The following is a 27,899-nucleotide window of genomic DNA, read 5'->3' as shown; positions in this document are numbered from 1 at the left end:
TGGATACAAGGGATCTTCTCCTTTCTGGAATGCAGGAGGGGATGAGAAAGAACTTGACAGTTAAAATATCAGATTGTGAGAGACACTGATCATAGTGGAGTGGAGAGAGAACAAGAGGAGAGAGGGTAAAGGAGGGTCTTGAACGGATGGATTTGGACACAGTCTGTTGTTCACCTTCTGGATTTCTAAAATTGTACAGTGCACACGACAGTAAACTTCACAGTCCCAATCTGGGGAAGAAGGCAGACAAGATTAGGAAGGCAAGTTCAATTTAAATGGATATCAGGGTGGACAACCCTGCCAAGCATTTTACTCTCTATTGTTTTGAGGGCTCTTGTGACCCCATCATTGTGAAATGTGAATGTGGGTACTATTGGGGAAGGAGACTGGGAACAGGGAAAAGGGGTTAGCGTTTTTCTATGCCTCTCTGTATTAAGGGACTGTTTTCAGGCACCGTGTGATTTATCAGTTCTGCGGATTGGTGTGCAGGATGGTGAGGATGCTGAGACGGCCTTTCCTGGCACGGAGGATGAGGAGGATTTGGACAAGACCTTGGCTATCGAACGGTTCGGAGACTTGATCAGCAAGTCTGTGCTAAGAGACCAGGAGAAGCTAGGTCGCAGCTACAGCGAGAGCGACTTTGAATGTACGTATGTCTTATAAACAAACTGGCCCCAGCTTATAATCAGAGCAAAGACCAAGCACAGCCTTTGGGTAGGAACCATATTTAATGGTATGGAAGGCCTGCTTACAATAGCCTATTTTGGGGTTGCCGTATTTCAAAAAGTGAAAATCTGGACACAAGTTGTTGATATTTTTAGTGGGGGGAAATCTGGATTTCCCCAGGAATTTTAACCGATTTCTGAAAATTTCGCCTGGATGCTATTTTCAGCAGATGAAACCTGGGTATGTTCAGGAAATTCCAGACGTATGCCAGCCCTATTTATATATCTCCTGCAGAACAAATTAAACCCTAGCTTAGCCCAGTGTGTGCAAAACATTTATGGTCTTTCCACACCATCAAGCTGGAAAGTACTAGAGTTTACCCAATCCAACTAGAACTGAAACAAATGGAAATGATATTTTAAGAAGCGAACTTTAGATTCTGTGTTTCAAAAACTTATACGTACTCAACTTTTGCAACACTGTTTGGAGAATTTGGTGAAACAGGTGTGTATATGTCAGTAGTAACATTTCAGTGGCATAACTCAACATTTTCAAACTGAAATTTGATATCTAGGGAAAAAAGAATTCACAAACACAAGTTTCAATTATTTGACTTCAAATGTCATTAATTCCAAATATAGACAATATATCATATTGATCAGTTACTGTACAAATTATCCATTTGTCTCTCTGACTGGTGGCAATTGATTTTGAGTAGCTAATATCTGATTTCAAGCCAAACTGGCTATAGACAGGCAGTTTTTTCTGTTGCTGCCTAGAATTTATCAAAGAAGTTAGTTTCACATATTCGTCCAGCTGGAGTCCCAGATATCAGGTTTCAACCAAATTATTAACTTTGTTTATTTCTGTACTGTTAGGAAAAATAGAGGGGGGGCAGTGGGAGGTGACAAGAGTTTCTTTGTGCTTGCAGGTGAGGCATATTTTCCTTGTTCATCTATCCTGAGAGAGAAAGAAAGCAGCAGCAGCAGCTGTTTCTTCTTGTGTAGAGTGTACGGTGAATACACATATAATATTTTAGAGCAAGCAGGCTGACCTGGAAGCACTCTCACTGGTTTCATTCTGAATGTAACTTTCCATTCCATGGCTGACTTAAGATTTTTTTTTTTTTGCAAGTTTGAGGTGGAAGTTTGTCAGTGCTGATTTGCTACTAGATACATGCAATATCATCAAGAACCCCCACCCCTAAAGTAGTTTTGTACTTAAAAATATAAGTACCGGTAATAAGGCAATCAATGAATTGATAAATGCTCATGTGGCACTTTTGAAAAATTAACAAAAAGGTGGACAGTTTTCATGAACTATAGGGGAGGAACAAGTGACAGGACAGCTAACTTTTTTTCTATCTAGATTTCCCCCCAATCTGGCTGCTGGTTGAGGTTGATGAGAAATGTAGTTCAAAACTACTGGAGGGCACCAAGTTGGGGAAAACTGTCATTTCTGTTGTGCAGCTTAGAGAAAGCCCTGAAAAATAGACAGTGAGTTCTGTTTTTATATTATTTCTGTTTTTACCCTGATTGTAATATTTAAATAATTAAGTATGAAATGAATCACTATTAGTGAACATGCTTGGATTTTAGCAAGCCACTGATTTAAAACACAAGGCCCATTTTCAACTGCTGCATGATAGCCACCAGTACCAAGCAAAGACAGCATGTCTGGCTGGTGGTGCATGCAGGACTCTGGGGTCTAGGCACACAGCCCAAATATCTTGCTGGCAGTTACAAGCTAAAATTTGGTGCGTGAAGAATCCACTATTGTGTTAAGCAACTGCTCCCCTACCAAGAATTGATTGTGAACATAGGCACTTGGATCCAGTTCCATCTAGTTTTAGGCCTGCTTTGGGGACTAAACCAGCTTTGATTGCCTTGATGGATGACCTGTATCAGGAGAGGGACAGAGGGATTGTGACCTTGTTACTCTTACTTGTTCTCTCAGTGGCCTTTGATACCATTGACCATGGTATCCTCCTGGATTGACTGAGTGGGGTGGACATTGGAGGCACTGTACTACAGTTGTGCTGTTCCTACCTGTGTGGTTGAGTCCAAAGAGTAACACTGCGGGGTGCACTTCAAGCTCCTGACACTTGTGCTGCGGTGTTCCACAGGACACTATTTTGTCTCCAATGTTATTTAACATCTACCTGAAGCCGCTAGGAAGCTTAGGGCAAAAAAATCAACTGCAAAGGGGACTTGGAGATTTGTACATTTTGTATGAGAACTACCTTTTATTTATATAACAAAGAATTTTAGTTGATTTGACTATGGTTTTACTGTATATATCAGGGGTAGGCAACCTAAGGCCCATGGGCCACAAGCAGCCTACGGGGGTCATTTAACCGGCCCACAAGCCGCCCCCAAACCAAGCTGCTCACTTGGTGAGTCCCTGTGCGCTGCGCTAAACTGGTGCAGCACAATGCAGGGACTCACTTCCGTGGCACCGGAAATCGCGTCTGCACAGATGCAGATGCCGCAAATCGCATCTGTAGAGAGGCAGACATCAGAAATCGCGGGTGCACACGTTCACGCGCACACACAATCCAGCCCATGGAGGGATCTCCGCTGGAGTGAACTGGCCCAGGCGAGGTAAACATTGCCGACCCCTGGTATATATAGTGACTGTTGATGTTTTTGGATAATGCCATGGCCTTTGGCTAGTGCAATAAAAGTTTATGAAATTTATATGAAGTTGTTGGGAGCAGTCATTAGGAGTTTTGGAGCATGTTGCCATCAGTACCCTGATGACACACAGCTCTTTCTCCATAGTATCTGAAACAGGAGAGGGCGTGCAAGCCCTGGTAGACTGGATGATGGTCAATGAAATGCGTTTGAATCCTGGGAAGTTGGAGGCTATGTGGGTGGGTGGTTCCTCCTGTGTGTGGAAGATAAGCCAGTGATTTTTACAGTACATATCATTCCTTCCTCATTTCCCACCAATTAAACATTTCTGACCAACGTTTATTCTGCTTGCCCCCAAATGCTGGCTGTTGCAGTTCATGGTTTTCTCTTTCCAAAGACATGGTCTGGTTTGTTTACAAGCAAATGACAGCCCTTGCACATGCTGACATGTTTAACTGCATGTGCAGTTTTGGTGCTGATGGAGACTAATTCTATGTTACGTTGCTAAGCTGCACAGAGCATTCTTCAGCTTCATTGCTAAATTCCAAATTAAAATGATGTCAAACTCCATCAGATCTTTGACCTCAGACATGCAGGGATGCCTGGTAACATCCCCCAAACCAGAGTGCTCTGAGCTGTGAACTGAAAGCACTTCATTTCTATTTTAACACCAGTGTCCTTACCCTCCACAAACGACTATAATATGCTATATTAAGACTCAGCCGCTTCATATAAGTAGAGAGGAATGTGGTGTAGACAAACCTATTTTAGAATAAACCCTGAGCAAAGCTTTGATTGGCCTCACCCAAAAGGAATATTTATTTTAGACGAACACAATGGTCAAATACTTGTTTTTTAAATTGCCCTATGTCATAATAATTCTAGATCCATTTCCAGGATGACTTACTCTCTTGGCCTAGACAGTAAAACACAAGTCTGAGCCTATGTTTGGTAGGCAGTATCTAGTTATAGTAACAATGGTGTAGGTTAACACTAAAGCTAAAAGAATATAGCTTAGGACACACCTTTTGTATAAGCCATGGTATAATTTGGTATGATTGTCATAATCAAATCCATGTCATTCTAGGCCGATTGTATTGCAGTTCCCATGGAGACAGTGCTTGAGCTAATTTCCTTCAACATCAAAGCTATAATAAACTAGCAAATAAGTAAAGCATTGAAAGCAAAAACACAAAACACAATGAAAAAACCACAGGAATATTGATGGAATCTGATCCATCAAGTTATGATCCATCAACTTATTTGGGGGCTTTGCTTGGCAACATGTAGAAACTTGTAAATGTTATGGCACTTCTTCTCCATGTATGATGATGGTAGTTTAAGATGTTTTATACATGCTGGATCCTTCATGTTGTCTTGTCACTTTTTGATGGAGGATATTAGTCAGGAGTATAGATATGACACATAATATAATTTTTATATGATATCTGCATGTAGATTATATTGATGAAAATTACAAGTATGCATTTTCACAGAATAGTCTTTGAGAAGTTGTTGTTGTTGTTTGGCTGTAAGAAGTTCAAGCTTCCTACTTGTGGCACACACCGTTGTTTAGACCACATAGCCTGAGTAATAACCACTACTGATTCAGATCCAGAGACTATGGCTTATTGACAAAAGGGAGGCACAGTGAATGCTAAAAAGGACTGGTAAAATTCAGGGTTGTTTCTTACTTACAGAGTTAGACTGATGGAAGCAAGATGGCAGCTTTGGATGGTGAACAGAGTTGTATGGTGCACTGCTGTTTTGAGGGAAACATCAATATTGTTTCTTGGATTGTTTCACTGACATCTGATGATTTCTTTGTATTTGGGGCTACTCAGCAGTGCTCATTCATGTGGATGCTTCCACTATCACAGTCATGAACTCTACTGGAATATCTTACAAGGCAGGTCTGACTTTGGACAACTAACTACATCAGGGAGAGTAGTACTCCAGAGAGTAATGCACAGGCAAAGCCACAGCTGAGCCCAGGAACAAGAACAATCAAGATTCTTCTTTCACAAAGCATCTCTTCTTTATAAGCATAGCTTCACTCTGAAGGCAGCCCCCTCATCCTCATCAGACCACGTCTAAGGGGAAAACAACATATTACACATAAATGTGGGCAATGACACAATGGTGTCATTTTAAAAAAAAATGAAAAACAAATTTTTTTTAAATGAAAAAGAGGCTGCAGATTTGATGGAACTGGTGCGGAGGAGAGGGTATTTTTTTAACTTTCCCCCTCCTGCTGTTTTTCCCTGATTCATTTATCTTTTTTCCCCATGGGGGGGGGGGGGGAAGCAGCTTGATTGGAAAATGGCTAGTGGGAAAGATTAAGCACCCCTTTCTCATCACTCCTCCAGTCAAATTTGTGGCTTCCTGGGAATGGTTTTTCATTAATAATAAAATGATTATGACTCTGTGATTTGTATTTGTGTGTAAAGTGTAATTTGCCTGGTAGAAAGTTGAGCATCCTAGATAAATAATTAAAGCCATCTCCTATTGGTTCCTTAAAAGATATTCTGGAACTCTTCTGAGCCTTGCAGCCATTTCTCATGCATTTTGCTTTGGTTTGATAGGACTACTGTGGCCACAAGCCCTACTTTGCAGAGAAGAGTTCTCTATTTGAAGGGCTATCCAGTCAAACTCCAGTTTAAGGATAAAGAACTATAGGAATGGAGAGCAGGAGCCTTGAAGTTGCCCATCACCAGTTAACACCTGCTCAGTAGACTGCAAGCATGCAGTTCACCTTGCCCATGTCTTTCCACTATGGTGAAATCTATTGTACTTCTGTTTAAATGATAGTCATTCTATGCCCACCCGCAAATAATTTATCTCTACATATATATCTCTGCTCTCTTCTCTTTTGGGTGATATGTTTCCTCTTTTTTGACAATGTGTAAGTGGCTACCCTAGATGAAGCAGTGAAATCCTCACATCCAGGACTAGTTGGAGTCCCTGCCTCTTCACTGTGCTAGTAAGCTATAGTTTCTAGATTCCATTGGGCTGCTGCTGTTACTTACTCAGTGAAGTGAAATTCGTTGTTTTTGCCCCTTTATATAGCATTCATCTGTTGCTTTAGCAAAAGTCTTGCCCTAGGCTGCCACCTACAGCCATGTTGTGGTAAAGCTGATCCTGACTCAATTTTGTTCATTTTCTTAAAATAGATCCTGGTAATGCTTAATGGTTGAGATAGAGTTACAGAGTTTTGCAAAGTTAGATTGAGGGGAAATACTGAATCCAAGCAGGATGGAGTGGCTTTCTGATAATTGCAGTTTACTGATTTATGGCTGATTTCATTTTCAAATCACTTTCCATGTTAAAGACTGAGAATGGCTAATCTGTGAGGTCCACTGCTTAGAGAGGATATTATATTTGCTGGGAAGACACACACACACACACACACAGAGAGAGAGAGAGAGAGAGAGAGAGAGAGAGAGAGAACTGTGGAAATGCTGTATCATGGAGGCAACAGGAACTGAGTATTGGCCTCAGTATAGATAAAATATGCAATTCTGAGATATTTTTGGGGTGCCTTTCTCTTAGAAAGCGCTGTGGTCTAAACCACTGAGCCTCTTGGGCTTGCCAATCGGAAGGTCAGCAGTTTGAATCTGTGTGACGGTGGTGAGCTCCCATTGCTCTGTCCCAGCTTCTGCCAACCTTGCAGTTCGAAAGCACACCAGTGTAAGTAGATAAATAGGTACTGCTGTGGTGGTAAACAGCGGTTTCCATGTGCTCTGGCACTCATGACGGTGTCCTGTGCACTAGTAGCGGTTTAGTCATGCTGGCCACATGACTCGGAAAGCTGTCTGTGGACAAATGCCAAGGGGGGCAGCTGTCTCCCCTAGAGCAAGTAAAACAATCAAAATATTTAACTAACTGACCAATCACATTGGTTCTGCTCTCACTAACAAAAGTCCTGCACCCCTAACAACGTCCTGTCCTCCCTAACAAAAATCCTGTCTACCCCCATGAATGCCAGCTCTCTCGTCCTGAAAAGTGAGATGAGCGCCGCACCCCATAGTCAGCTTTGACTGGACTTGACCATCCAGGGGTCCTTTACCTTTGCCTTTACCTCTTAGAAAGTTTAAAGCCATATGAAGCAGATGCTGTAGTTTCTTTCTTACAGTGACTGAGAAAGAAACGGCTGTGTTGCTGGAGAGGGGCATTGCTCAGTGGTAAAGCACATGCTTTGCATACACTGGGTCCCATATTCAATCCTCAGCATCTCCAGCTAGATCTGCAGAGTCACTGCCAGTCAATATAGACAGTACTGAGCTAGATGGACCAGAGGTCTGACTCAGCTTCCTGAGTTCTTTGGGTGTGTTGCAGTGGGAATCCTAGCAAGGACAAGAAAAGCTTGCCAAAATAGAGTATAGGTGTTTTTTGCCTTTTCTTCCCCAATCCCTGTTTGCCATTCCCTGCAGGATGCTTTCCTGCCCTCTCTCCATGATGCAATCCCTCCCTCTGTTTCTTTCCCACAGTCCATCGCCAGACATCCCACCACATCCATCACCCTCTCTCCACCCACCTGCCTCTCCCCTACAAGAAGAGACTCCCCCACTCTGACAGAAAGAAGAAGAAAAAGAAAAAACCAAGAAAGACCTCTGTACCTCCCTCTGATGTCACCCCCACCATTCAGGAGGTGGAGGAAGAGGAAGAAGAGGAGGAAGAAGAGGAAGCAGAATCTGAAGGGGAGGAGGTTCTAGAGAAGGATGCCTCGGCAGAGTCTGACCTTGAAGCCTCTCCCAAAGGAGAGTCTCATGGCAAACCAAAAGCAGGGCTGGCAGAAGGAAGCATTGAGGTGAGAGATTTCCTGCTCACACAGCAACAAGGGCCATGGGCTTGGAGATGCATATACAAGAATTAGGTACGGTGGAAACAAGGTTGAAAGATTTCCAGTACCCTCTGTGTTACGATGAGGCAGTGCAGATATTTTGTAGTGCTGGCTGACCCGACCATTAGTCAGAGTGTGGGTGTTACCTCGGGCAGGTTTTTAGCATCATGAAAAGATAGCAAAGTGTTAGTTATTTCATGTATTATTGTGTATTTATTTCTAGCGTGAGGTGCTTTTGACCTTTTCTGTTTCAGACGCCAAAAGAACTTGGCCAGCCTCGACTTGGGTATGTGTGTGTGCCATTTGTTGTTCTGCCATAGGCAGTAAAACTTTTGGGCCAGCCCTGATTGTATGTGATTGTGTGCATGTGCATTATCTGTTAAAGACTGGTGGAATAATCACATACAGTGGTACCTTGGTTTAAGAACAGCATAGTTTATGAACAACTTGGATCAAGAACGCTGCAAACCTGGAAGTAGGTGTTTTGGTTTGTGAACTTTGCCTTGGATAAGAACATGTTTCACTTCCCATTGAGTGTGTTCTATTTGTAAATTGAGTCCCCTGCTGCTATGGGAAAGCTCACCTTGGTTTAAGAACGCTTTGGTTTAAGAACAGACTTCCAGAACAGATTAAGTTCATATACCAAGGTACCACTGTAGTATGAAACAGCTGGATAGTATGAAGCATATGGGGGGGGGGAAATGGGTGGATGGCAGTTTTCCAAATGATAAAGGCTCACAGCCTTCCTTCTTTTTGTCAGTCTTAGCCAGGGCAATAGGAGTGGCATTTCCCAGGCTTCCTGGCTGCTGTGCCAGATATGCTCTTTGCTTTGCTTCGTTACAGTTTATCATTGGGAGTGATGAGGAGGAAGAGGAGGAGGAGGAGGAGGAGGAGGAGAAAGCCTGTGGCAGCCCATGCCCTTTGCCATTTCATGTGGCAGAGGAATGCAGTCACCTCTCTCCACTCCCTTATCTCTCCGATCTGCTGCCAGAGAAGGGACCTATTTCTTTCAAAAGGTAAGAGGGCTCAGCTCTTTACATGGTTTGGGCTTCAGATGGGATGCAGATGTTGTGGGTAGTGAAAGAAAGGTGCTGGTATGTACCCAATTCATGACCAAAATATTATTCTGAAGACCCAAACACAGGTGGGACTGGGCTTAATTTGAGTCACATGTAATCCAAGTTTAGTTCTAGAACCTATTTCCAATTTCCAAGTTCAGTCCTGGAATTTGTAAATAGCTAGGGAGTGTGGATCTTTCTTTTCATAACTGAGAAACATGTGTGATGCCATCAGTGTGCTATATGCTTCTGGGCATGCATTAGGGAGATATAAGCTCAATTCTCTGCTTTGCCTTGAAGCCCTCTGGGTGACCTTGGCCCAGTCACTATCTCAGATTGTCCTATCACTGAGGGTATGTTGTGAGGATATTATGGAATAACCCCCATGTACAGTGCCCTGAACTCTTTGAAGAACATGATACAAATGTGATTGTTAACAATACAGTAATCACAACAGGCCCTCATGCACCTGAGATTAGAGGTCAGTTTTCCCAGATAGAAGACCTGCTTTCCAAGCAAGCTTAAGCAGTGAGCAGCTTTGGTTTTTAGAAGTGCAATTCTAAAAAAGGAACATCAGAGCTACCAGCTCTGATGTAACAAGATACTCCATCAATTGGATGGAGAGGGTTCGTTTGCAGGGTTCATCCTTCCCACTAGGAAATAGCTTGTTTCTGCTGAGGCAACATTCTCCCTTGCTTCCAGGATTGTTTAGGAGAGATCAAAAGTACGTAGCCAGTCTCGTTCCCTGGCTTGTCTCCTTTTATAGGAACAACTTTTCCTTTTGCAATGCCTGTGCCAACATCACACCCTCTGTTGCTGGTCTCCACAGTTTCCCTGGATATAAAGATAACAGAGTTTGGGACAAGCGCAAACTTTGGAGTCAGGTGCCAAGTGGGCAACGGGCAAGCTACGACCTGAAGGAGAGGGTGTGTATCGGCAGCATGACCGCCATGGAGAGTGCCACCTACCAGCGAATTCCCACAGATGAAGCTGAGGCTCAGATGCTGGCTTCTGCTGACCTTGATGATATGAAAAGTGAGGTTCCAATTGGGTCCCTGGTGATGGGGGTGGGGGTGATAGTGATGGTATCTATCTGCCAAGATTCTCTCCTAGTGCAGCACTGAATGAATATGAGAGGCTTATAAATGCATAAATATTGCTATGCTGCATAGAACAATAGCCCTTTGTACTAAAAGTGGGCAAGTAGATTGCGCAGTAGCTTTCACAAGAAAGACACAATGAAGGTATATGTACCTTTTGTTTATCCCTCATATATTAAGTACTTAGATGGATACCGCCTCTAAAAGAGGTTGTGTTTTTGGCTATCACTGCATGCTCATTTATATTAATGGCTATTATAATATCTTCTAGCAACGGCTTCCATAGGTTAATTATGCACTGTGTGAAGAACTGGTTCTTTGTTTGTCTTTAAGCCTACTGTTTCTCTGTATTGATCAATAACCACAAGCTTTTGTATTTGCGAAGATTTATGATCCAATCCTCCACATATTTACTCAGAAATAAGCCTCTGAGTTCAATGGGACTTAAGTATCTCTTAAGTAAATATGCATAGGATTGTAAGCAGAGAATAATTGTTCCTGTTTTCTCTGTCCACCCCAGTCATGGTTCTGCCAACCACTGTTTGTACCTCCTCTGACCACCTTTTTTATGAAGAGCTAAAAACCTAACTGGTTCCCTAGACCCCAATTGATCCCTCTACTCTCTGAGATCAGCACAAAGAAGTCCTACTTGCACCTACTCTAGTGTCAAATTGTTTACCCAAGCTACTTAAAAATAATTCCTCTTGAGCTAACGTCAGAACTGCCTCCATCTTCCAGGCAGAAATAGGCACACTTTAAGCCAGGCATAGGCGACCTTGGCCCTCCAGATGTTTTGGGACTACAATTCCCATCATCCCTCACCACTGGTCCTGTAGCTAGGGATCATGGGAGTTGTAGTCCCAAAACATCTGGAGGGCCAAGGTTGCCTATGCCTGCTTTAAGCCCAGGTCCTAAGAACAAAATAGCAGCCCTGTTGAATCAGATCAAAGGCCTATGTTGTCTAGCATCCTGTTTTTCACAGGGATGAACAAGATGCCTATGGAAAACCCACAAAAGCCCTTTCCCACTGTTCTCCAGTAACTGATATTCAGAGGCATGCTGCCTTTGCTTCAGAAGGTAGTATGTGTAGCCATCATGACTAGCAGCCTCCAATAGCCTTGCCCTCCATGAATTTGTCTAAATAATTTTTAAAGCTTGTCCAAATTGGTGGCCATTCCCCCATCTTGTGGTAGCAAATTCCATATGTGATGTGTGAATAAGTAATTCATTTTGTCTGTCTGGAATCAGTTTCCTTGGACGATCGCTAGGCAATAGCAGTCAGTGTGGTTGGGCAGTGATGTTCACCTCACCTCCAAACAGCTGAGTTGATGCTGCTAAATGGGAGAGTAGGGGAGTGGGGGAGCAGTAGGAAATTCAGCACAGTGCAAACATACTGGCAGGAGTGGCAGATTAGCTCCATCAGTAGATCTGTGCTTTGCTGGACTTCCCACTGCTTCTCCCCCCTCCCCCTCTCCTTCCTGGTAAGCAGTAGGGACTCAGCTATTGGGAAGTCAGGCAAGTGCTGCCACCCTGCCATGCCTTCCACTACTGCCCCCAAGTTCAAGTATTATAGGAAAGGCCCTCCTGAATATGTCAAAAATATCCTAAATGTTGCTGTAAGTCATTAGATAGTCTCAGTGCATAAACACTGCCTTAAAGGTTTATTTAAAATGTGCAATGACTTTACTGAAAGGAATATAAGGTGTGCGAGTCTGGAACAGAGGTAAGAAAAAGAATGGCGCTGAAATAAAATAATGGGAACTTAGCTTATATTTTGAAATTAACTCATAGGATACCCTTACTTGTGAGGCTTAAATAAATTTATGCTGAAAATGTATGATATGAATGTAAAACCTAGTTTTTCTTTGGTGATGTATCTCATGTTAACAACATTCATATGTAACATAAACGCCACAACAAATGAGTAAATGGCAGGGAAGCAGGAGAGCAAGATTTGGTAAAGACTCTTGTCAAATTATTCAGGCATGGAGGGGTCAAACTAGAACTTGCAAGGGAAACACAGAATTCTCAAAATAACACTAATGTGGGGAGTGGGGGGGCATTTGCGGGGGGAGAATCAGCAGGCAGGATGGGAGTGTGTAGGCTTCCACCTGCTGATTCTCCCCTGGAAGTGTCCTTCCCTTGGACTGATTAATTCCCTTCCCTGGAGCTAAAAACTGGAAACTGGAAACTAGTCTAATTGGGGGGTGGGGGTAGCTACCTAGGGGCATTTTCAGAGGATAATCAACGGCAAGGGATGGTTTGAACACTGCTTTCTTCCACCCACAGATCCTTCTCTGTGAGTGCCAAGCACTGCCATTACCTCTCCAAAGGTGAAGTTGGGTGCTTGCTTTTGACAAGTGTGGCCCAAAGCCAGGAAGGAAGCAGACTGAAATAGGTTGTGTGGGGAGATTGATGGATATGAATCATCTGAATTAAGCCAACTAGGCATCTATCTGTGTGAAATATACTCAGAGTCGCAATCGGCCTCACGGGTCCTCTCTGTATTTACTGATTCTGCCTCTCCTGCTGGCCCCTCCTGCTCTATGGGCCTCACTGCCCCGCTGTTCCCTTGGGACTCCTCTGACCTGTCCTCCTCCTGGTTTTCTCCCGGGAATCGTCGCCGTATCTGGTCGCAGTGGCGGCGCCAGCATTGCCCCCCATCCGTTAGCACCTCGTACGACACGGGGCCAGTGACCCTGGTGATTGTGGCGGGTACCCATGCTGGGCCTGCCCCAAAATTCTTTGCGTACACTGGGTCCTGGGCCTCGAAGGTCCGGGGGTTCCTGCCTTCCCCCACCACTACCTCATCCTGAGCTCTATCGGGGTGAAGGCGGTCCAATCTGATTGCAAGGCGCCGACCCATTAGTAGTTCAGCGGGGCTCCGGCCAGTCGTTGAGCTGGGGGTGCTGTGCTGTGCTAGAAGGAATGTGGCAAGGCGGTACTCCCAGTCCCCTTGCGTCATGCGGCGAAGGGTGTCCTTGGTGGTCCGCACCATGCGTTCTGCTTGGCCATTGGTGGCAGGGTGGAACGGCGCCGAACGGATGTGGCGGATGGCGTTCTGCGCTGTGAAGGTTTGGAATTCTCCTGACGTAAATGCAGTCCCGTTGTCTGAGACGAGAGTGTCAGGGAGCCCGTGGGTTGCAAACAGCCTGCGTAGTACCCGGATGGCTGCGGACGTGGAAGTGGACGGTACCAGTGCGACTTCCAGCCATTTGGTGTAGGAGTCCACCACTATGAAGAATGTTTTCCCCTGAAAGGGGCCAGCGAAATCCACATGCAGGCGTGACCATGGTGCTCGGGCGGACTCCCAGGACTGGACTGGGGCCCTTGGGGGATCTGGGCGGGATTCTTGGCAGGCCTGGCAGTGTTTGACCCAGGCCTCTATCTCTCCATCGATCCCCGGCCACCACACATAACTCCTGGCAAGGGCCTTCATTCTTACTACCCCTGGATGTGTCTCGTGTAGGGCTGTGAGGACCCTTTTGCAGAGGGGCTGGGGAACAACGACTCTGCTTCCCCATAACAGGCACCCCTTGTGGGCCGACAGTTCATGTTTGCGGGTTGTGTAGCCGGCGAATTCTGGCCCGGGGCTGCTGCTGGGCCATCCCCTCCACACCCAGTCCAGGACCCGGGAGATGACCCTATCTTTCTTGGAATGGTGTGCAACTTCTTGTGCCTGAATGGGGCGGTCGGGAAGCAGCTCCAGGCTCATAACCTCTTGTGCAGGTGCTGGGTCAGGGCCTGTTTCCGGTAGTGGTAGCCTGCTGAGGGCGTCCGCATGGCCCATCGCCTTCCCAGGTCGGTGAATCAGTGCATACTGGTAGCTGGCAAGGAAAATTGACCACCTGAGGACGCGAGGAGACAGCACTTGGGGGGTCTGCTTTTCGGGGGCAAACAAGCCAAGCAACGGCTTGTGGTCAGTCACCACGGTGAAGGGCCGCCCGTACAAGAAATCATGGAATTTTTTTACTCCCTTTACGATTGCCAGACCCTCCTTGTCGATTTGCGAGTAGTTCCGCTCGGTTGTGTTGAGTGTCTGGGAAAAGTACGCCACCGGTACCTCTCTTCCATCCGGGAGTTGGTGCCCCAGGACAGCTCCAATGCCATAGGGTGAGGCGTCGCATGCTAGCACCACCGGCAGCCTCTCGTCGAAGTGTGCCAAGACCGAGTTTGAGACAAGCAAGTCCTTGACTGCCTGGAATGCGGCCTCCTGGCGCTGGCCCCACACCCAAGGGGCCCGCTTGTCCAGGAGTCTGTGTAGGGGCTCCGCTACCGCCGCCTTGTGGGGAAGGAAGGAATGGTAAAAGTTCAATAGTCCCAAGAAGGCCTGAAGTTCAGTCTTGCTCTTGGGCGCTGGGGCATCACAAATGGCCCGTACCTTGTCCCCAGTCGGGTGGACCCCTTCTGCGTCCACCATAAATCCCAGAAAGTCCACCTGAGGCACTCCTAGTAGACATTTTTCCCGCTTCACCTTGAGACCCGCCGTCTGGAAACGGTGCAGAACGGTGCGGAGGCGGTCCTCAAACTCCTCTGGTGTGGGGCCGGCAATCAACACATCATCGAAGAAGGGGGTGACGCCAGGAATCCCTTTAAGGAGAGAGTCCATTATATTCTGGAATATGCCTGGTGCCACGCTGACACCGAATTGCAGCCGCTTTACCCTGAACGCTCCTCTGTGCGTCACAATCGTCTGTGCCTCTGCTGTGGCCTCATCTACTGGCAGCTGTTGATATGCTTGGGCCAAGTCCAGCTTGCCAAAAATTTTCGACCCAGCCAGGGTGGCAAGGACATGGCTGACCACTGGCACTGGGTATGCGTGGGCCGTGAGGGCCTTGTTTATGGTACATTTGTAGTCTGCGCAGATGCGGACCGAACCATTAGGCTTGACGGGTGTGACGATTGGGGTTTCCCAGGGAGCATTAGGCACCGGCTCCAGCACTCCTTGCTCTACGAGTCGGTCCAATTCCTCGTCTATACGGGGTTTCAAGGCGAACGGGACCCGGCGGGCCTTGAGCCTGACCGGTCGTACTGCGGGGTCAAGCTGTAGCGCAATGGGGGGGCCCGTATACTGTCCCAATTTCCCATCGAAAACCCCTGGAAATTCCTTGCATATGGCGTCCACGTCCACTTGTAAGCTAGTGTGGTTCACCCCGGTGACAGCTAGCCCCAGTGGTCCAAACCATGCCAATCCCAGTAAGCTAATGTAGGGGCCCTTGACCACAAGCAAGTCCAGTTGCCGCGTCCGCCCTCGGTATTGCACCCTGAAGGTCCCCACCCCCATTGTGGGGACCTTACGTTTCTGGAAGTCCCGGAGGGTGAATGGGGCCGGCCTGAGTTTGGGACCCCCAGTGGGACACAGTTTCCTTAAGGTCCTTGCCGAGATTATGGATAGAGTTGAACCCGTGTCAAGCTCCATGCGGCATGGGGCCCCCTCTATCTGTACCTCTACATAAATTTTCTCTACGTTGGGGTGGGGCAACTGGTATACCTGGAAGTCCGTGAGCTCCGTCGAGTTGCCTTGGTGCGTTGGGCCCCGGGACCTGGGGCTCTTGGATTGGTCATCTGATGCCTGGTGTCGGGTGGGCCGAGCCCGACACACCCGGGCGATGTGTCCCGATTTTCTGCACTGCCTGCACTCTGCGTTGCGGAAACGGCAGGTCCTCCTCTCGTGACTCTCCCCGCAGCTTGCGCAGTTCCCTCCTTCTCGTCGAGGCAGCTGTGGTCTGTGCGCTGCTTGAGTGCGCTGCTGTACTCGGTGCACCTCCTCCCTGTCGGATCCTGAGTCGTCGGTGAGGTCTTCATGGTGGACCCTCGGTTGGGATGGCAGGCTCGGCCGTGCCTCTTGGGTCGACCTCTCGGCAGCTTCTGTTGCCAGGGCCTCCTCCAGAGCGACCTGGAACGTTAGGTCCTTCTTAGCGTAGAGGCGCCGTTGCAGCTTCTCATCCTTCAGGCCACCGACGAGGCGGTCACGAAGCATGTTCTCCAGCTCTGAGAAGTTGCAGAACCGGGCGGCTTGGCGGAGAGAGGTCACAAACCCAGTTATGGTTTCCCCAGGGGCTTGCCGCTTTGCGTAGAAGGCATTTCGACGAGCCACCACTGAGGGCTGCGGCGAAAAGTGCCCCTTCAGCTGTTCCATTATTGTTTAGTATGGAACAGTAGCGACGTCTTCAGGCGCAAGGAGAGCCCGGGCGATTTCAAACGTCTCCTCTCCGCAGACGCTGAAGAATATCGCCCTCTTCTTGGCGTCTTCTTCGTCGGTGACCCCTTTGGCTTCTAGGAGGAAGGTGAAACGGGAGGCGTACGCTTCCCAGTCTCCAGATGCTGGGTTGAATGGCGAGAAGCTGCTGTTGGCTGCCATTCTGAGTTCCTTGTGCCCCGGAGCTGAAGCCTGGATACACGGTGCGAGGCAGCGGTGCGGCAGTTGGCGGTGCTGCGGTGCTGTGTGTGGCAGTCAGCTCAGCGGGATCCCACCCTCGTCGCCAGTGAAATATACTCAGAGTCGCAAAGTGATTTCATGCTCTTTATTCAGCTCATAGTGGTGAGGAGGAATGAATAAATGTCCCCTCACAGTATCTGCTTTATATACATTATTTACACAATGGGCTGCACATGATTGGCTAATTCTGGAATTCTACTGTAAGCCAATCAGGTTGTGGATTCACTTCTATCTGGAGCAGGATTGGGTGGTTCCTGCCAACCAATCATACTGCTGCATTGTTCTAGGACCAATCAGACTGCTGCATTCTGAATCCTATTGTTCTAGGACCAATCAGACTGCTGCCTTTTGGATCCTATTGTTCTAGGACCAATCAGACTGCTACAGTTTGGATCCTATTCAACTCAGTACATAACACTGTGACTGCTCGTAAATGAAGCAAATAGCATTTTTAGAAAAGGACTTTTTCTCAGGACCACAGCAAGGAGGAAAATGGTTAAATTTCCTCTCAGGGCTGGATGGGATAATCATTACATGTTAAATGCAAAGACACATTTAGCATCATGTGTAGTTTGGCCCTTACACAGATAGTGCAGTGTGTCAGGCTCCCAACTTTATCTCCCCAAAATCAAGTGTTTAGAACCCCTTGCATATTTCCTCTCCACTCTGGGAATATTTTCCCCTTCCTTCCCCCTCCTCTCCTGTCCCCATATTAAACATGGTTTTGCATTATTGTGTGCTGACACAAATCATAGTTAAATCAAACAAGGTTCCCTTATAACTCTTGCTTACAAATCCACTTCCTTTTCAGGGTTTGATTCCTGCATAATATCCTCTTCATACCAGGGTGAGGTGGGTCAATGGTCAATGGCAATAGTTCTGTAATATCTGCTGTATCCTCTTGCCAGCCCAAAACTACCAGGGCAAATAATTTCTGAGTTGTTTCTTTCAACAATACTTTAAGGAAACACCACTGTAATCACTAGGGCCAGAAAAATGCATGTTCAGTGTCTACATGGAACTTTGCCATTCATTCTTCAGCTTAGTTCACACCTACACTCCCAACACTGTATTCAGAATCCACTGGTGAGGATTCTCTAGGCCTTAGTGTCCTAGAGAAAAAGTCTTGAAATACTTAACTTCCTTTCTAGCTCTGGCCAGTGACGCACAGTCTAGATGTAGTCTTGTGTTGCCAAGGGCTCAGTTTTGATTTATGAGTTTATGTCTTAAGATGCTGTCCATCCATAATTGACTGGATGGAATTCTGAGATGGTCAGGCAGGCCCTGTATCTTCCCAGGAGTTTTATTTTCCCTACTGACTTTCTTGGCTCAGAGTTATCAGCAACCTTTTGTCTTCTAAGAGATCTATGTATTTTATCTCCTGAAGGGAGTGGCCACATTAGATCCAGTTTCCTGCTCAGAGGGTCTAGTGTTGTTGCAATTGCTGAAAAGTTTCAAAGGCATTAGGATTCAGTTTATGTACATGTGCATATATGGGCTGTGCTCTATGCCATGTCCCTCCCCATATGCTGGTTCTTTCTGTGTGAGAGCACAGGAGAGACGTCATGGAAATGCCAGCTCTGAGCCCCAGGACACAGAAAAGCCAATAGGCTGCTTTCCAGGCTTCAGTGGGAGGAGACACCCAAAGAGTGTGGGGGGACACAACAGGCAGTGCCACAAGCCAAGGAACCTCTTCCAGCAGCACATGTATTAGATCTCCTACAGCAAACTTCCTACTGAGCTGTGGCAGCGAGCAAGGATACATATATGCTCCCTTGGACTCCAAGCAAGCAGGGGAAGTCTTTACACTTTTCACTTGCCTAGATGACGTATGCTGGCATTTCCTCTCAAATCCTGTCAGAAGAAATCTTGAATACTGGACCTAGCAGCTTCCTATATTGTGTGCTGCCTGTAGAGCTTCAGTCAGAAAAAGGATCCACCTGCTAAGTCCTGCTCCTTGCCAATGTTGTGATTGTCACATGCCCCTCGACTCCCACCTTCTTAAGGACATAGCAATGGCTGTTCCAGACAGAGAGGATGCAGTGAAGGAGACAGGAGTAGGAGACAGCTCGGAAGTAGGAATAGCCATCTGTGTCGGTAACTCTTTTGGCTATGAGGACTTTGAGGAGTTTGCGCTCAATTTTGAAGACTATGATCTATGGGAGGCCATCCAGAACCACTTGGGCTACCCTAACTTGGACCCCACCCGTAAGTACCTGCTGAGACTTATACACGCACATATGCACATTCCCTCACACAACCTGATCTCAACTTTGCTTAGAGTCTAGTCTTGATTGGGTGACCAGGTTCAAAAGAGGTCAGGACCTTTAATAGTTGTGCAGACAATCTCATCCCTGTGTGACAATTAGCAAAAAAAAAAAAAAAAATTTCCTTCTACAGAATTATTAAAGGTACAGGAATGTTGTCAGTCTTTGCATCTGGTCATTCTCTGTGTCTACCCCTGGGTACATACAGAGCACAGGGAAGTTATACCTTGCCCTATCCCATAAACATACTTTCAGGCATTTGTGTTATTTTGGCATGGAGTCTATCTGTACAAATCTACAAAGGATGGGAGACTGAAGACACTCAATGGCAGTGTATACTTCCTCATTCATACAGAAATAGTTGCGCTCATGATTTTGCAGTTTGGTTCTAGGTTGTAATTTGTATTTTCTAGAAATACGGCTTTTGGTTACAGTTACACAAGCATCGTGTTGTTCTTTTTTTTGAAACTATTTTCGTTGATTTTTATCCATAAAACCCAAGTAACAAAATAAACTGTCACGAGATAAGCACATAAAAACTAAACCAAACCAAATCAGGGTTGGCATGGAAAGTTACATTCACAAGAAGAAATCATAAAGCTGTTTATCCTGATATATGAGCATAATGTATATTATAAAGTGCAACGTATGCTGATTCTACTGAAGACACACTCACAGTGAAACATACATCTTGTAATCCTACTCATATGCACTAAAACCATATTGTGGCACAGAAAACCCTGGGTCTTAATTTATCACCCAGGAGTTTCTGTTATCAGTGCTGGACAGAACCACATAGCGTACTTGCTAGAATTGAGTCAGCCCAGGCTGAGAAGCAGAGTGGGGGCTTGCAGTGTTTATTTATCCAAAGACTTTCCTTTGGGGCCCACAGCCTCCCAGGTCAATTTCCATCATGAATACATAGTGAGAGAAATAAGTGAGCAGCTCTGATCTTGGGACGTACAGGAGGAATGTTTTCTATGCTGCTCATTGGAGTTCTGGCTGATTTAGAGCATGTCTAAATCCTACAACTTAAAGCTGCTATCGGCCCTTTTGAGGGGGCGGAATATAGGCACCATACAGATACATGTACCGTATTTTTTGCACCATAACACTCACTTTTTTCCTCCTAGAAATTAAGGGGAAATGTCTGGGCGTGTTATGGAGCGAATGCCTACAGGTGGCGGGGGGGGATCTGCTGCAGTCGTGAGCAGAGGATCCATGGATCCCCTTCCTTCCCTCCTCCGTGGCTCGCTTTGAAACAGCAAAGTGGGAGAGGAGCCGCTTACACAGGTGTAAGCGGCTCCTGTCTGGTTGGCTGCTTTAAAGCAACCTTGCTCTCTGTCCCTCTCTCCTCCCCACTCAGCTCGCTAAATAGCAGCAAAGCTTTTCAGCTCTCTAAGCTGGGGAGGAGGGAGAGAAGCAGAGCCTGCTTGTTTTAAAGGAGCAAAGCGGGAGAGGAGAGGAGCCTTTTCCCCTTATGCCCCTCTTCTGCATTATTAGCAGCATCCTTCTCCACCCACCCCACGCATGCTCCTTGTCCCTTGAGTGCTTTTCCTTCTCTCCCCACTTAAAACGTGGTTACAAAGCACGGATCCACATGGATCCTCAGGATTTTTGCACTGGGTTACCCCAAATTCACCATCAGATCACATAGCATGTCCATGTCTATAGCCTGCACCAAAAATATCACGCATCCACTGTTGCCTGGGACCGCAGTGGTGCAAAAACGTGGTTACAAAGCATGGATCCACATGGATCCTCAGGATTTTTGCATTGGGCTCCCCAAACTCACCGTCAGATCACATGTCTGTGGCCACAGCATGAACCACAAAAATCATACATCCATTGTTTTGTTTAGAATATTTTTTTCTTGTTTTCCTCCTCTAAAAACTATGTGCGTGTTATGGTCAGGTGCGTGTTATAGAGCGAAAAATACGGTACTTTCCCCGTGTGGTGCTAAGAGCAGAAGGGTTTTACATCAATAAAACAGCACTGGGGGAAGAGAGTTAAATCTCCTTTCCCCCACAACTGCTGCAGTCAGAATTGCAGCTACCAAATGCCATTTAATATTTCTTTTAAGAAGGCAGGAGATCTTATTATGGACCTCCCACATCAGATCTGTTTGTTCTTGAAGCACCAAACTCGACTTCTGTCTGCACTGCTCACTCCCTCTCCAAGGGGATGTCGGGCATGGGAGGGGGACACAGATGTATGTGACTGACATTTGAGTAGGCTAATATTATTCTCTATGTTTATAATAGTCAAACAATTGCACCTGACATGCTTTATACATTTTACACAAGTACACGAGTTATACACCTGTATTGCACATATATTTGCCCTCAGATGTTATTTCTGTCTCCAGATGAACTGTACAACTTGCCTATAGAATTATGAGCACTACATATAATATGACCCCAGAATAGCAGCTCCAAGCAGCTAGAGTGCATTAGTATTGATGAGCACTTATTGGTTTTTGTCACTCTTATGTAGCTGTAAATGGGATGGTGTGGTATCCAGCTGTCAACAGGCCTCAAATCAGGCGCACAGCCAGTGGGAGGAAAATCCCTCCGGCAGTGTATAGATTTTGTTTATATTTAATTTACAGTGCAATTTGTATATGACTACTCAGAAGCAAGCTTCATTGAGTTCAATGGAACTTACACTGAGGTAAGCATGCATAGAATTGCAGTGTTAGTGACCCAGATTCCCAAGGTGTCAGGCTGTAAAATGGTCCTTCCCATGAGAATGTGGAACAGGGGAATGAATCCTAGCATTGCAGAGGAGACTGAGCGGAGATATGATGACCATCTTCAAAAATCTAAAGGACTGTCACATGGAACAAGCTTGCTTTCTCCTGCTCCAGAGGCTGGGACCTGAACCAATCAATTCAAATTACCGTATTTTTTGCACCATAACACTCACTTTTTTCCTCCTAAAAAGTAAGGGGAAATGTCTGTGAGTGTTATGGAGGGAATGCCTACGGGTGGCATGCCTACGGATTTTCCTCCTCTAAAAACTACGTGCGTGTTATAGTCGGGTGCGTGTTATAGAGCGAAAAATACGGTACAAGAAAGGAGACACAACATCAGGAAGAGCTTTCTGATAGTAAGCTGTCTGACAGTGGAACAGACTCCCATGAGAGGTGGTGGACTCTTCTTCCTTGGAAGTTTTTATGCAGAGGTTGGATGACCATCTGTCATGGATGCTTTAGTTGAGATTCCTGTATTGCAGGCTGTTGGGACTACATGACCCTTGGGGTCCCTTCCAACTCTATGATTCTATGATTCTACTGCATTTCATACTCCCAAGATTTATTAAAAGTAGATGAAGAATAGAAAGAGGGCATGGATAGCTGAACTATCTTGAGAACACTTGGGCAATACTGTCCAGAAGTGCTGTGTTGCTCATAATTTATGCTACCTTTCAGTAATTCCACTGCTGTTGGGGGAAAATGAGAACCCCTGAACAGTTGCCCTTCGCAGGAACCATTAACTTAATCAACCCTCTCTCTCAGAAAACAGCTGAGAGATCACACCACAGCTCCCATTTTAGGTCAGAGAAGCCCTCAACTATAGCATTTGAACTGATGGCATGAGAATGTCTGCTCTGGCGTTAGCTCCCAAGGCCTGTCTAGACATTGGCAGACACTACCTTAAACACTGCCTGCTTTTTGATGTGGAAGAACAGAAAGGCAGAAAAAAGTTGCTTTTTAACTTGTTCATAAATGATCTGGAATGAAGAGTGTGGTGACATCAAATTGTCCAGGGTGGTAAAAGCAAAAAGGAGTTGTGAGGAGCTCCAAAAGCTCCACACTGGACATGCGTAAAATAGCAAATGAGGCTTAATTTCACCAAGTGTCAAGTGATGCACATTAGGCTATTTCCCCCCACCCTAACTTCTAGGGTCTGAACTGACAGTGACTAACCAGAAAAGAGATCCTGAGGTCACGGTGCAGAGCTCAATTAAAATGGCAACCCAATGTGCAGCAGCTGGAAAAAAGGCAATTCCATGTTTGAGATCATTAGGAAAGGGATTGAAAACGAAACTACCAGTTTGTTAATGCTGTTACAATTCTCTGTGGTGCAACTGCACCAGGAGTACTGTATAGTCACCTCACCTCAAAAAAGCATGTTATAGAGCTGCAAAAAGAGAAGAAAAAGATAACCAAATGATCAAGGAGGGGGGAGCAGTGATGAAGAACTCCCTTTGGAGGAGAGGTTACATTTGAGGCTTTTTAGTTGGGGAAAAGGTAAGTAATAGGGAATATGATAGAAGTATAGTCATGGCGAGGAGAAGGTGGATGCAGAAAAGTTTTTCTCTCCATCTCAAAGTACTGCAAATGAGGCTAAATATGGGAAGGTTCTTCACATAGCTATCCTGTGGAATTCGCTGCCATCCAATATAAAGTCAGCCACCAACGTGGGCAGTCGTTTAGGCAAATTAATGATGAGGCTATCAGTGGCTACTAGTTATGATCACTGTGTGCTGTCTTCAGTATTGGCATGCGTTTCGGTACCATTTGCTGGGCAACATGTATGGTGAGAGAGCTCATGTTGTACTTGTGGGTTTCCCATAGGCATCTGGCAGCCCCCCTGAGAGCAGGATGCTGGATTAGGTGGGCCTTTCGTCTCATCCTGCAGGGCTTTTGCATTCTTAACCTTTGATAGATTACGCCCTAGGTATTTTATTTATTTATGTGAGGGAACCACAAAGCAAAACAGTATAAAGTTTGCTCTGTAACATCTCATCATGTGAAACCAAGTTCAGCCTTGTGTATTCTAAACTATGCAGTAATATGAATGATCTTGTCACTATGTGATAATATGCAAATAGCACACATATGTATGTGAATATTTATTTCTTCTAAAATGTGGACTGTTTTCCAAAAACATGCTGATCAGAGGGGGCAAACTATAATATTCGAAAGCATGACAATCAGATGTCAAGATGTTTGCTGTGGGGAGAGTCAGCCTGATACAGTGTTGGGCTAGGACTAGGACGATCCAGGTTCAAATGCCAACTCAGCTACAAAGCTCACTAGGTGACCACGGGGCAGTCACTTGCTGCCTAATCTGCCTCACAAGGTTGTGGTGAGGATAAAATGGGAGCAGGAGAATACTGTGTACTGCCAGAGCTTCTTGGAGAAGATGATGATTAAAAAATGTAATAGATAAAATAATAAGGGGTGTGTCTGTATACCTGTGATACAATAAAATTCCCTTCCTATACTGTCACTTACAAAGCCCTGAAAACCCTTCTCCCCACTCCCTGGCAGCCACAGATAAGCACATTATGTGCCCCCACTGCCTTGGCATTGTTCCTGCAGCTCCTAGAAAACAAACAGCAACAACAAATTGTAGCTGAGCAGAGGTTTTGCCATGCTTCATGGAGTATATCACAGCAGTCATCTGTGCCTCTCTTGAGATAGAGATCTATTGCATAAGCACCTGCACCTGCTCAAGAAGAGTGTTCAGGGACAAATGTGTGGGAATAAAGCCTCTGTTTCCTGGCTGTGTTGCAAACTGCTTCACAGTCAGAATATAGAGTAAGACAAGGACAGAGAGGGGCCATTGCTCAGTGGTAGAGCATTTGTTTTGCATGCAGAAAACCCCAGGTTCAGCATCCAGCATCTCCTGTTAAAAGCATCTTGGGTAGAAGGGCTGGAGAGCTGCTGCCTTTTGGAGTAAACAGTACTGATCAAGATAGATCAATGGCCTGGCTCCTTGTGGGACATTTTCATAGCTACCTTGAGACCACAGAATCCTGAAAAGAGAGGGGCTATGTATGCTCTACTTTAAAAAGGAAACATAACACCCCTAGCCCATGCCCAGGTTATCCAAGCTGTGTACTGAGAAAAGCTTAATTCTGTGTTTTGTATAAATTAAGCAAATTAAAATGAATAGGCTCATTTTTCATTCTGTTTCTTATAGACATGCTGGGGAAGGAAGGAGCTATGCAGAATGCTGCCTCCATGCCCCAGCCTGAGCTAGCAGAAATTTTGCTCATTCCTCTTCTGACTGCTAAGTTTTCACCTAGTATTGCTTACCCATCTCTTAGGGCTAGAAACATGGGGCTGAAAGCTGAGCTGCTCAGATTTCTGACTATGCTCCCATGGTTGTAGTCATGGCATACAGACAACCCTGGCTACAGAAGGACAAGTTGCTGTTCTCTTCATTCTTCTGCTTGCCCTTGCTCCTGCCCTGCCATTTTTCTAGGCCACCGTTTTGAAGATAATCCAGGAGTCAGAAGACATCTGGTTAAGAAACCCTCCCGGAGCCAGACTACCAGAAGCAGCAAAAAGTCTTTGACTTCACAGTCTGTCAAGAAGAAGAAGAAGAAGAAGAAGCTTGACAGGAAACCCCACGAGGTAATGGCCCTGCCTTGTAGAGACCTCACAATCTACAGGCAAAATTGGTAGCTTCAGTCAGGTGCTGGCCATGTTGCCTGTTGGTGAATTGTTCCCACAGAGGCAGTAATTATAGTCATTATACGACTGTGTGACCCAAAAGTGAGGCTGAAGCAGTGTCTACAGAGTTCATGGCAAGTAGGTAAGTATAGGTAAGTAGTCTTATCCTAATCTGTGCTCTTTGGGTCTCCCTTGATACAAGATGCTCTATTTCAAGAGGAGAAATGGCTAGCCTGGAAGGGGAAACTAAGGGCTCACCCACATTTTCTGCTTGTGCCATGCCTAGAAAGCACAGGTCCAAGTAATTTTCCCTGAGGGAAAGCAGAAGTGTGGATGAGCCCTAAATCTTTAGAGACAGTTGAGATAATATGAATCTAGACCTCCTCCAGTTATATTCTTTGTGTACTCTTGGACCATAGGCTGTATCAGATCCACAGGATGAAGGCAGGCACATATTTCCTCTGAAGTTATCTCTATTCTCTCATAGCAGGTCTTAAGCATTCTGTCATCAGCAGGGATTTCTGGTGCTAAGAGGACAGAGCTAAAGAGCACCACCCCATGACAGCAATAGGTGCTAGGTAGGCTATTCTCATGAAAGAACTTGGACAGAGGAAGCAGCTGCAGTTCAGTTCCCTTTCTTTCCTCTGACAGGTATTTGTGGAGTTGAATGAATTAGTGGTGGAGAAGAACCAGGACATGCACTGGAAGGAGACAGCGCGCTGGATCAAATTTGAGGAGGATGTGGAGGAGGACACAGCACGATGGGGGAAGCCTCATGTGGCTTCACTGTCCTTTCGCAGCCTTCTGGAGCTCAGGAAGACTATTGCCCATGGTGAGTAACCAAGGTGGGGTTGGGCTTTTGTCCTGAGATGTATGTTGACAAGACCTTGATAAAAGCTATATCCCAACCTGCAAACAAAAGACACAAATCAACAAGATCTCTCATGATTCAGACTCTCTCAAGGGAAAGAGAGAGAATGGTAGACAATTGTGGGTTGTCTTCTGATTGCCAGGATATCTTTTCCATCATTCATGGCAGCCTGGTCCTGCAGCTGAATGTGCAACACTGAAGTCTTGGGCTAAGAAGGAGGCCACCAAAAAGGTTTGCTTTTTCTCACAAGAGGTTCAGATCCAATTGAAGATTTAGGGCAGGATTCAATTAAGTTGTTGTGTGCAAAGAATGAGGTCCACCCGCACAATGGGACTTCCCTCCTCCTCTTCCTGTGCACTCCCTATGCCTCCTAAATCTGCTCTGGATGGTTGAGGGAGCCCTTAGAACAGGTTTAGGATGTGGGGTGGGAAGGTGAGGGGGAAAGTCCATGGGAGATTCTGGGGAGATTAAGTGATGTGTGAAATCCCATGCAGTGGGGTACAGATACATTTTTGTGAGTGAGCAACATAATGCCCTGAGTCATTGAGATACAGTACTGTTATTGCTGTCAGAAGCAAAGTGGTATGAGCTAAAATTTCCTTTGCACAGGAAAAATGATAGGAGACAACAGTCTGAGATACTTTGTGCCTGAGAAATCTCTTCAATGATCTTAAATGACCTAAACCTATTGGTCTTCCTGATCCCAGGAGCTGTTCTGTTGGACCTGGAGCAAACAACATTACCTGGCATTGCTCACTTGGTGGTAGAAACCATGATAATATCAGACCAGATCAAGGCCGAAGACAGAGCCAATGTGCTCAGAGCCCTGCTGCTCAAGCACAGGTAAGTAATGTGCTGGCATTAGAAAGACAGCAGGTTGGGCTTTGAGTGGCAGGGTCACATGTGGAAGAGCTGCTGAATGTTAAGGAAGAGTGAACAGTGGTATAAATACATAAAAGACTGCACAAAAAGACCAGGAATGGCAAGAGGGAGTTGGGTGAGAACAAGATAATTTTTCAGTGTGGAGCAGATGAGGTTCCTGAGGTCCTCTTAGGAACTAGAGATACATAAAGATGTTGGCTCTCTTGGGGCAGTGAAATGGATATCTCTAAGTGAAGTTGTGGTGGTGAAAGGAGCTCATAGCTTAAGATATATATGGGCAGGGAGACCAGGACTTTGGGTATATAAAGGTCAGGAAAATGGGGGTACGGAAGCAGGGAAATAGATGAGCAGGGATTTGTTGCTGTGGACACAACAGGAATAAATGATGTGAAAGGCATATTTTCATTTTGGTCAAGCTCTGAGCTGCAATAAACTTTAGCCAAAGAAAGCTGGCCACTGTCCTGTAGTTCCTTTAACATCCGCATTATTTCTTCAGCCACCCTAATGATGAAAAGGAGGTATTCTTTCCCCGGAACCAATCCAACTCCAGCATGAACTCTATGGTAGGAAACCACCATCACCACCACAACCATGCAGTTGACACATGCATGCCATTGATGGGAGAAGAGCGCATTGAGATGACAGAGCCCAGAATCCATGACCCTGATTATAGAGAGGTGAGTGAGCAACAGGCATGGAGAGCTGAATTGTTCTGAAAAGTACCG

At 45.8% G+C, this 27,899-nt stretch overlaps 1 protein-coding gene across 4 annotated transcripts in view; it reads left to right on the top strand.

The window, feature by feature from the left end:
* The window catches only part of SLC4A3 (solute carrier family 4 member 3), a 50,251-nt gene that overhangs the window by 7,633 nt on the left and 14,719 nt on the right, over nt 1–27,899 (top strand). For 2 of the 4 annotated variants that reach the window (XM_081010988.1, XM_081010986.1), the window contains exons 1-9: nt 130–260; nt 490–646; nt 7,793–8,112; nt 8,989–9,161; nt 10,033–10,238; nt 25,231–25,382; nt 26,073–26,253; nt 27,000–27,135; nt 27,671–27,851. In XM_081010988.1, the coding sequence (XP_080867114.1) occupies nt 147–260; nt 490–646; nt 7,793–8,112; nt 8,989–9,161; nt 10,033–10,238; nt 25,231–25,382; nt 26,073–26,253; nt 27,000–27,135; nt 27,671–27,851 (1,620 nt within the window). In that variant the 5' untranslated portion in view covers nt 130–146. Of the gene's footprint in view, nt 1–129; nt 261–489; nt 647–7,792; nt 8,179–8,399; nt 8,432–8,988; nt 9,162–10,032; nt 10,239–25,230; nt 25,383–26,072; nt 26,254–26,999; nt 27,136–27,670; nt 27,852–27,899 lie in introns of those variants that run through there. The other 2 variants (XM_081010987.1, XM_081010989.1) reach the window with 2 other exon arrangements.

The sequence above is a fragment of the Podarcis pityusensis genome (genome assembly GCF_964106645.2).
Source record: "Podarcis pityusensis genome assembly, chromosome: 1".
In the NCBI taxonomy this organism is placed as follows: domain Eukaryota; kingdom Metazoa; phylum Chordata; class Lepidosauria; order Squamata; family Lacertidae; genus Podarcis; species Podarcis pityusensis.
This window is presented reverse-complemented; position numbering and strand designations above follow the sequence as displayed.